This window comes from Hippocampus comes, unplaced genomic scaffold (genome assembly GCF_001891065.2).
Source record: "Hippocampus comes isolate QL1 unplaced genomic scaffold, H_comes_QL1_v1.1 scaffold92, whole genome shotgun sequence".
In the NCBI taxonomy this organism is placed as follows: domain Eukaryota; kingdom Metazoa; phylum Chordata; class Actinopteri; order Syngnathiformes; family Syngnathidae; genus Hippocampus; species Hippocampus comes.
In genome coordinates, this window is record NW_017805379.1 from 285,497 (window position 1) to 295,780 (window position 10,284).

Genomic DNA, 10,284 nt, shown 5'->3' on the forward strand with positions numbered 1-10,284 from the left:
TATATATATATATATATATGTATATATATTTAATTTTTTTTTTTTTTTTTTTTTTAAAGCAGAAGACAAAGTAGGACGTTGTGGTGACGAGACGGCGTGATGGTATAGCACGTGCAGGCCAGGCAGGCCAAGGCCTCGAGACCGGCTGCTCTAGTGTGTGCCGGAGAAGGGGGATCCTGGGACAAGCATTTCCTAAGTGGACAAAGTGGCCGTTTGTCCGCTCGCTCTGGCCCATCGCTCACTAGGCTCCAGTATGCCATCATGCTTTTTCTTGTGTCTCAGTCTTTGGCTTCCTATCCTGATGGTGGGAGGAGGGTGGATGGCAAGTGGGGGGGGGGGGGAAAAGACACGAAGAGGAGAAGGAAGAGGAGGAGTGACGAATGAGAGGAGAGAGAAAGGATGTGGCCTGAGCCCTGGGAGCCGGCCAAGTCGCCCTCCCTTTGCTCCGCTCTGTCTCCCTCTGCTACCAAAACCCCTCCCCGCCTGCCTCTTGCTACACAATGGCTGCTTCTCTGCTGAAATTTCACGTTATTGGATGCCGGGCCTGGAGTTTTGTACTCCCACAATGTCCAGGCAGTGGAGCATGCTGTAGGGGAGACACACTCTGCAAGCTAAGAGCTGGAAAACCAGTCCTCCTTTCATTAACATCAGAAAAGGGGAGAAAAGTCCCCCCACTCCAAACTAATTTTTTCCATCTCGCCATCGCTCCTGCGTGGACCTGTATCAAAACTAGAGAAACATTGTCTGGCTCCACAAAAGAAATTTGGCTTGTAGGACTTTATAAGCGTTTGTGGGGTAGGAAATTTATTTTTTTTTAAATAATTGGCAAAATAATCAAGCTACTTATCCCAATCCGATTTTGTAGCTTATCCTCTGTTCGGATCTCGGTAAATGAAGGGTAAAAGCTAAGCTAGGTTTAAAACAAATCAGGTCAGATTTGAACACTGACAAAAAGAGACAAGAAACCGCAGCATTCAGTTGACCATCGCAGATAAACAACAACATGCAATCCAGGGCGCAACTGTCGATTCCAGCAGTGCCATCGCCAGCTAGCTAATTAGCCACGGTTCAAGCGCTCTAAATAACCAGCCAACTTGAAGGGCAGCACTAAACAAATGACATGACCCAACATGGATGCAGAGCAAATTATGACACAAGTACCACATCGGGGTGCTTTATGTTAGCCATTAACAAAAGCCAAATCCGTAATTGGACAATGCCCACAAAACCGTCTGCGTTTGCACGCCTGCTTTATTAGCTGCGCTGAAAGCCAATACTTTGCCTGTAGAAGGAGAAGTGAAAGAGAAATGTTGCCGTATCTTCTTGCAACACGTCGAGGCTGCTGGTGACTCATCTCTCTCACAAGAACATTCGGGCAAAGCTATCAACTGACTCAGGGAAAAAGAACACTGCAGCACTAAACAATGAAAACACATTTGAACATTTTTTTTTAACTCAGTCTTGAGTGGACAAAATAGCAAGAACGTGTTGATAAATTAGCCAATTGTCATCAAGCCACATTTGCCAAGAGCAAACATAAAACATCCTGAATGCTGCTCATGCTTCGTGACTGAGACAAAAACGAAACATATTTTTTTCTGAATCTGTTCATGGGTTTAAATATTATGTCCTGGTTCAGTTTTTCACATTAGTCAGAATGGCTTTCTCAACACGATGGAAATGTCTGAAATGAGGGATGTCCGTTTTCAATCACATGGTTTTCAGCTGATCAGGGATTGGGGCAAAAAGATTGCTTTGGTTGGTTTTCTGAAAATTTAACAAGGTCACAAAGTGGCCAAATAATAAAAAAGAGAGAACTTGTTTATTTTGAGAGTGTTACAAGAAGCAATTGGCATGGATTTGGTGAATTGGCACATCATAATAAATATACAGTTGATAGATGTATATTAACATTTAATTTATACAGGTATGTACCATATGTACACGTCTGGATGTACATTTCTTTCATAATTTAAGACAATTTCTATGCACACTCATTGTTTTTTCTTTAATATGTATTGCTAAGGTATCGGATCAAGACTCTGTATCGACAGAGCCTTAAAACTAAAGGGTCGGATCCCCAAAAAGCATGATCAGGACATAAAATTTCAATTTCTGCGTTTACACCTGACCAAAGAGAAACAAACTGCTTAAAATGAAGCAAATCGTGCTTGTGAGAAAGGCAGCCCGTTTATTTTTGGATCTCCAATGGGTGATATTAAACAAATAAAAATTCAACCCACCACCACTTAAACATGGAAAACAAAACTTGAATGAGTTGATCTTCATTTAAACCACATGCATTCCGGTAAATTAAAACCTTGTGCATGACATTACTCTGCGTGCGTGTGTGTGTGTGTGTGTGTGTGATCAACAGAAGAGGAAGCACAAGTTTTGGCTGCAGCACAGCGTCTACGGTCTTCTTTGATGTTAGAGCAGTCTCGAGGGATTGTGATTCTAATTGTAGTTACTCGATAACTATCGTGGGGGTAAGACGAAAGGCTGGGAAGACGCAGGGATGAGGTATTAAGCATCAGGTCACACCAGAAGGAATGAAACTAGCATACTACAGTAAACTTTAATGGAAGAAAATTTGGATGGTCGCCATCTCCAGTACGTACTGCGAGGCTCACGACATGGGTTCCAACTGCACTGTTTTCCAGCGATGTTGATGTCACTTTTAGGAAGAGCGGAAAAGCTATTAACCAATGCCACCGAGTTTGCCGTCTAAAGGAGTAGCACATGATTTGTTACGAGAAGCTCAGGTACATCCAGGCTATAAGCACCTCCTCGAGGGAATAGATTGTATACGTCTGCATCATTTATCAAGAACGTTTAGTCAAATGCTAAACCCTAGTCACTATAAATGTACTGGAGTCACTATAAACGTACTGTATAAATAGGATTTAAGTTCTAAACTACAGCAAGATGCCAGACAAAGACATTTCTTCACCAAATGAGTCATTCAGCAAATGATTAAATGAAGTTTAAATGATTTAAGATCGAGGTCTATCGCTTGAGAAACACACCCACCAGCGAAATTACATTTGGCACGCACAGAAACCTCTTCCTGTTCTCAAAAGGAGTTTTGGGAACTCCATCAAAGAAACAAGGTTTAGGATTTACATCTGTGCCCTTTTATGTCTGCGGCCTCGCAGGAAAGAGCCATGTCAGGCCAGCTGCAAGCAGGGAGCTCTCAACAAGGCGCAGCCTTCATGGTCCCCACATGCCGCACAACTGCAAACAATATCCACGATTGAGAGGCTTATTGCTCGAAGCGTCTTCTCGCAAGGCCCCGAGATAGGGTCTGTGAACATCAGAGGCCCTCCATGACCAAGACAAAAAAAATAATAGCACGTTCTAATGTTCTGCTGTTGTGGTGCTGACCCTCCAAAAAGCATAAAGGTGCATGTCTAAAAAGGTATAGGCCTGAAACGTGCCATTGAAAGCACTTAAAATGTTCAAAGAGGAAATGAAAAACGCAAGGGGGAAGTGGCTCAGCTTTTAAAATCTACAGAATCCAGGCCTGACTCCAACCATGGGAATGGAACATGCTCTTCGTTCCGGGCAGTCCGAGCAGTCTGGTTACTCAGAGCACCGCTGCCATTAATCACCCAAACAAATCACACGGCTGCTTCTAGAACAAGCAGACACCGGTTCATAAATATTGCGTCTGCGAAAATAACTTTAGGAAACCTCTCCCGTTGGGAGCAAATCATTCTGCAATACATGAGCTTTGTGGTTGAAGTCAAAATCTATTACCTCAAAAAATACTCAGGAACGTCTCGGGATATGAACGGAAGTGCAGCTGAACAAGGTTGCTGCTAGAGCGAATCTGCTATTGCTGTTTTGCAACAAGAAGACAAGTTCTTTCCTCAAAAGACACTAGCTGAAGATAATAGCACTACAGAAAGACAAGTTGATCATCTTTACATGCAGATGTCTGGATTTGAATGGAGATGAGGCACAAAAGGCTGGATGGGAGGTGAACAAATGCATTGGCCTTGGCAGAGCAAAGTCAGGAGGGCGATAACTCGAAATTCAAGGTCCAGAAATCGTACAATTTGGACTTTTCGTGCAGAAAAAAAAAAAAAAATTGGAGACCCACAAATCTTTGCGACCCCACCCCCATGTCATGCGTGACGTCCAGAATTCAGCAGGTTATATCGTCATCATCTTCGACATCATTCCGAGAAAATCCTTATGTCCCATCACTGGTGAGCTATTTTTAGAACAAGCCAACACGCTAGTAGTACCCAATATAATATGGACACCCAAGATCTGTGGGTTTCTGCGCCCAAGTAGGATGCTATGGAAGGCTTGGCTGTCCATTTACAGTAGTGATGTCACATGTCTCCAGTTTCCAGTACGGGTAATCATAAGCCTGTCACGATAACCATTAATTCAACTTATCGCTCAAAATAGATTTTGTTTTTCTTGGAGACACATTCTAAACTTCAGTCGTACAAGCAAACTTAGAACCTGTTCTATGCACTCTATTAAATGAGGCCCTAGCTTACGACGCGCCATGGTGAAAACCTTTGGCCAACAGACTTCAGTTGCGGTTAAGACCAGAAGCTGGAGCGTGTCGGTGGTGTCAGCTCATGTATCAATGTGCGCACCTCTTTTTGTTTTCTTTTACAGTTTGTTCAATAAACCGATTGAAATGTCCACCGGCAGCTGTGTCTCTCCTTCACCACTTGCAGGGGTATTACAATACGTTCTAACTAGCAGTGGTAGGCTAAACCAAATGAGCTAACATCCACGTGTTATCTTTTGTTGGCAGTCGTGGAGGTGCTGTTGTGGTAGACATTTGCACTTTATCTTCCCTGTTAAGTGTGAAATCATCCCAAACTTTGGACAATCTCTGTCTTGGTCTCTCTGCTCGCCATCGTTCCACCAACTTAGTTCTCCATCAAAAGATGACTTCAGTAAACAGGCTGTGTGGTAAAATTACGACAGTAAAGCTGTGAGGCAGAGAAACTGCTTTGTCTTTCTTTGTAAGACTGGCATGCCCTGATACACTTCATAGGATGGACTTCTAACGTCGCTATTGCTCTTGCGCATTGTTGAACAAATTACGCATCATTCGTAGTTACAAACGGCACTTCCCTAAAAGTTGCAGAAGCAAAACCAGGCATGTGTCCGCTCTCAGCTCAGCAGGCTTTGTGAAAAGGGCAGACACGTCTAGATCGGATCTAGATCGCGAGTAAAACATGTGTGTTCAAGGTCACATCCAGTCGCTGGCAAGGACTCCAAAAATCTATTTAAAAAAAATATATCCAGGAATTTATTTCGCTTAACATAAGGGCTACAGGATATCAGCAATTACCCAGGCCCGTAAAACATGAGGCCCAGCAGCTGAAGGAGCTGTCTCTCTTTGTCGTTTCATGTCTTGATGAGGGCTGTTTGGAAGGAATGCGTTTAGAAAGCGTCGCAGCAGGAATGGGAGTGCAAAACAGCCGCAGGTGATAAGATCACAACACCCGCATGGCAGATAAAAATGCTGAGCTGTCAAATCAATCACACAGATAGGAAGAGGACACAGCTAGGGGGGACCGCCGGAGATCACCTGACCGGCAACAAGGCAATAGCGCCGCACAGCAGGAGTCTCTAGACAATGGGGGCCCTAACCTATACATGATCATTTCACTCCAAGCAATACAAGGCCCAACGACCTCTCGCTCATAAAATAATAGTGGAACACTTTATTGGCCGCCAATGGCTACAATACAAGAGCTTTAGTTCTAATTACCTTTTACAACCCATGGCAAACGAGTCGCATGGCATGAAGAACTTCACAGACTAATCACAAGAACAGATTTGTTCGTAAATATATGAAAAAAAATATTTCTAATACTCAGCTGAGTAGTAAAGACTTCTTTGAGAGCAAGGCTTGATGTTAATATATTAAAAAAAGGGGGGGGGGGCAGGGACATATAGACAACAGTCAAGCTCCATGTACGTGGGGCCTCTTGGCAAAGTCAAATCTTCTCACCCTCTTGCCACCTTTCCTTCACCTTGATTGGAATACATCATGGATTTAAGGTGAAATGAAAAGGTGTTTACTTTTGAACTTAAGAAAGGACAGCACTGTTTGAAATGAATTTGACTCCACTTTTCCAAACTGACGTCATCATGATCGTGCAATGGCAAGTATTGCTGACCCAAGTTATAGCTTGCGGACCTCAACTGCAAAATATTTGCTTCACAATAAAATGAAAGAAGTATCTTTCCAAATCAGACAGAGATTCTATCCAGGTAAAGTATTTCTTCAAGGATAAAAAAAAAAAAAGATGCCGTTTTTGTGAAGGATCTTCTGAAGATGTTTAACATTTGTTTTGGATTTGCCCATTCCCTAACATATCATGAAAACGACATTGTTAATTTTGCTCTGAAAATATATTGTTTGACTTCATATACTAATGGAAAAGCGCTCATTTGAATTTTTGACAATGAAGTTAAACAATACATGGAGACCATTGAACACTCCGCGAATAAGAAAGGCATTACATTCATGGCTCCATGTTCCCTTTTGTAATTCTGTCCTCGGGCCACCGATGCTATGGCACACCCTGGCGATTGGGTTTGTAGGTATTTTCTGAATAAGTATTAAACATTAGTCAGAATGCATTCGTCGTCTCTAAATATCTGCATGGAAAAAAAACACTTCCAACCATTGTAGGCCATAAATATAAAATGATCCAGTCGAAAAACTGTAAGTACAGTGGCAATTGAGTGTGCCTTATTGTTCAATGTGACAACATACTGTAGTTGAAGTTCAAAACCTGTCACAAACCGAGGAATGGTGACTAGCTACTTGGACGATGAACTATATGCAGCAGAAAGCAAAATGATTGATGCAAAAGAGGACAGAGTGGACCAAAGCCTTTACCAGGGACTCGGTATCAGTGCCATTTAACAAGTTCACATCAGGGTGTTTGTAAATACTAAATCCCATCACCCGGTGGCATGACACCCATCTTGTGACAAGTTTTAGTGCACAGATCACATTAAATTAAATTGATTCAGAACTTATGTAATCAGACCTTGTAAAAATATATAACAGTAAAAAAAAAAAAAAAAAAAGAAGTACAAAAGAATGGTGACGGCTGCTGCAATGTTCCGTATCCCGCTCCCTTTGCGTTTCTATGAATCATACACCCAGCAAGACAGGTGGTGGAATCCTAGCAACAATATTTGGATCACTTCGCCATCTTAGCTGCCGCCATTACGCAGAGAGGAACAAACCACAGCACATCTCGTAGGCCCTGTCGCAGTGTTTCCCAACGTGCGGGCCCTGTGGCTGCTGCCACTATTGATGACAAGCACGTGGGGGGGTTGGGTTGACTGAGAGTAACAGTGACCACAAATGATTCTGACAGTTTAAATGCCATTTGGTGGACTTTCCAAAAATACATTTCCTATTGAGATCAATTATACTAGAATCAATTGCGAGTCCACTGCTGCGGTCCTCCAACCTTTATCTACATTAGAGGCAGTGTTTGAACAAACATTTTTACACTATTTGCCGTAGTATAAAATAACAAAACCCTGAAATATGAATATTACAAACAATAAAACACAATTTCGTCTAACAAGTCCAATACAGTAATCACCCACTGTCATGGGAAAGAAAAAAAAATACACACAGAAACAATACAATATCGGTTGATCCCCAATAAAAATCAGATGGCAGCTCGCGGAAAAAAACGAAACAAGCGATCGACGCCTTCGCTTAGTGCTCCTTCTGAAACTGCACGACTCAAATACACACGGCCTTAAAAACTAAATAGCTTCTTCTTGGAAGTCTCATGCACTTTCCCAGCCTTCACGTATTCCTGGAGGGATTCTTTGGGAATAGTCTGCACTTCCATGTCTTCAAAACGAACACTATGAAAAGAGTGAGGTTTTTTTCCCCAAACACTCCAGCACAGCGATGTTGAATGGGAAACAACTTGCGAGTTTGTGTTTGAAATATATCTTTGGTGGCATCAGTACTGAAACTTTCCTGATACACCTGGCACGTCCATCGACCTTTGCTTCCAGAGCAAAAGATGGACCCGCACCCACATGCACCAATTCAGGTATGTTACATAAACGGGCAGTTCAAGGACAAAAGCATCTGTGCAACGTACAGCCACCCCGCCTTCTGCGAGGCTTGTAATGAAGAGATTTAGAACATGGGTGTGTTTGACACATTCAAAGCGTGACAGTGTAAATGGCTGAGGGGCAAAGAGAAATAAAGGCAGGAGCATATGACTTCCTCTGTGACAAATACATTATCAAAAGACACAAAACAGTGTTGATGCATTGCGCACAAGCGCACACAGAGGGAAATGGCGTGAAAAGGAAATGTGATCATTGTGTGACCGTGGCTGCAATGCGAAACAGCGTACAGTTGACTGTGAATGGGGCCTGGCAGGTACTTTATGAATGGAGGGGATCATGTGACCGCAGCACCTCCCGAAGCAGATATTTCTCACTGACTGTCAACAAGAGCGCACAAGGGATCAGCGGTGTAAAACCATACCCCCCCCCCCTCCAAAAAAAAAAAAAAAAAAACGACAGGAAATTCGGGACACGAAATCATCACCCCTTTATCCGACGTGCTTCATCGATTTACGGGACGCGTTTGTTACGTTCGGGCGTCATTTTAAAGCAATTTTATGAATGGAGATATGTAAATGAGCGTGATTGAAGAAAAAAATATATCTTCCGCCTTTTGGAAATGAAACATTCACTAGGCGTTTATTGTCATTTCTTTACGACGACGATATCCTGGTTGTTTGTTCTTGGGCGTATGAATGCTTTAAAAAAATTGCGTTTGTCGTCCGTGTCCTATCTTCTACATGATTTTAATACACGTTTCCTCGAGGATTTTAAACGAATTTCACGCCATAATGAGCGAGAATTGTTGAAGATTATACTCACGACGACACACATTCACGCCATTCAAAAATACACATTATACATTCACATATTACCCGTGTCGTTTTTATGAAGCGTTTTTACTCGTGTCGTTTTTATGAAGCGCCACACGTCACAAACGCGTAACAGAAACATGAAAGGGTAAAAAAAAATGGTTACGGTGTTAATGGTGGGAATTTGTACTCACTCGTTTTTTGGATTTGTTGAATCTTCACTCATTTTCTTCCTCACGGGGATCCGAGTCCTAGCACTAGCATCGACGGCGCTGTGACGGCGGGACAAAATAGCACAAAATTCACCATTTTCCTCCACATACGTACAACCGAGCCGTGTTTTCGTTTGGTGTTGCTTAAGGGTGGGGTGCTCGGTAAAAAAGGGTAAGAATGCTCCCCCTCGATGAAGGAAAAATTGGGGGAAAAAAGAAAAGAAGTGGAGCTAGCGTTAGCCGTTAAATTGCGAGGAGGAAGAATGACAATTTCTCCTTCTCCTCCCTGGAAGTAAAATCCGACCATGACACAAAATTAGCCATCTTCTTTTCCAAACAAGCTCCGCTTTGGTGGGGAGATAAAACAAAAATGATAAAAAATAAAATTCCCCTCGCTGCGTGGATGTATATATCCTCAAAAAAAGCCCGTCACGTTCGGCGGCGTAACAGTTGTGGCTGGCTGTCGAGCATCCATTCGCCAACTTGAAGGCTCTCCGGGACGACACTTGAAGCAGCGCCTTGTTGGAAAGCCAGCCTCGCTCCGCCAACGTGTCCGACTAATGTCCGTTTCAAGGCAACCTCGACGCCCGGAAGGGAACTGGAAGGGAGGGAGGGATAAGGGAGTCGAACCACAAAATTGGGTTTCTCCACAAACGCGCGTTAGAAGGGAGATGAAAAAAGGTTTTTAATTTCCCCCCCCAGAAGTTGGCGAACAACTGCTGTAATCGAACTCCATTTTCAACACGGGGAGGGGAGGCATCGGAAAACTGGGCGGATGTGTCGACTCGCTCTCTCTGAGAGGGAGGGGCGGGGGGGTGAGAGAGAGGGAGAGAGAGAGAGAGAGAGAGAGAGAGAGAGAGAGAGAGAGAGAATTAAATCCTTCCGCAGTGTGCGAGAAAATGTTGAATTTCAACGCACCGCCCGTCGACGTCGGTTATTTCCGATAAACTGTCTGTCATCCTGACTACTGAAGCGTCACATTTTCGACAAACGACACGCGACAAGCGCGTGTTTCCGCAGTTGACGTAAACTAGTCCCGGTGGTGATTTTCCCTAAAAGAAGTTTCACTTCAATCACGCATTGCTCCGAGATCGCACGCGCCGTAGACAATATTCCGACCGGAAGGAACTCGATCATTAAACTTGATG

General features: G+C 43.3%; 1 protein-coding gene across 1 annotated transcript in view; it reads right to left on the reverse strand.

Moving 5' to 3' along the window:
* The window catches only part of spred1 (sprouty related EVH1 domain containing 1), a 34,737-nt gene extending 24,798 nt beyond the window's left edge, over window positions 1-9,939 (reverse strand). The window contains exon 1 of the mRNA XM_019872557.1: window positions 9,119-9,939. Within this exon, the coding sequence (XP_019728116.1) occupies window positions 9,119-9,150 (32 nt within the window). The 5' untranslated portion in view covers window positions 9,151-9,939. The remainder of the gene's footprint in view (window positions 1-9,118) is intronic.
* Window positions 9,940-10,284: the final 345 nt, after the last annotated feature.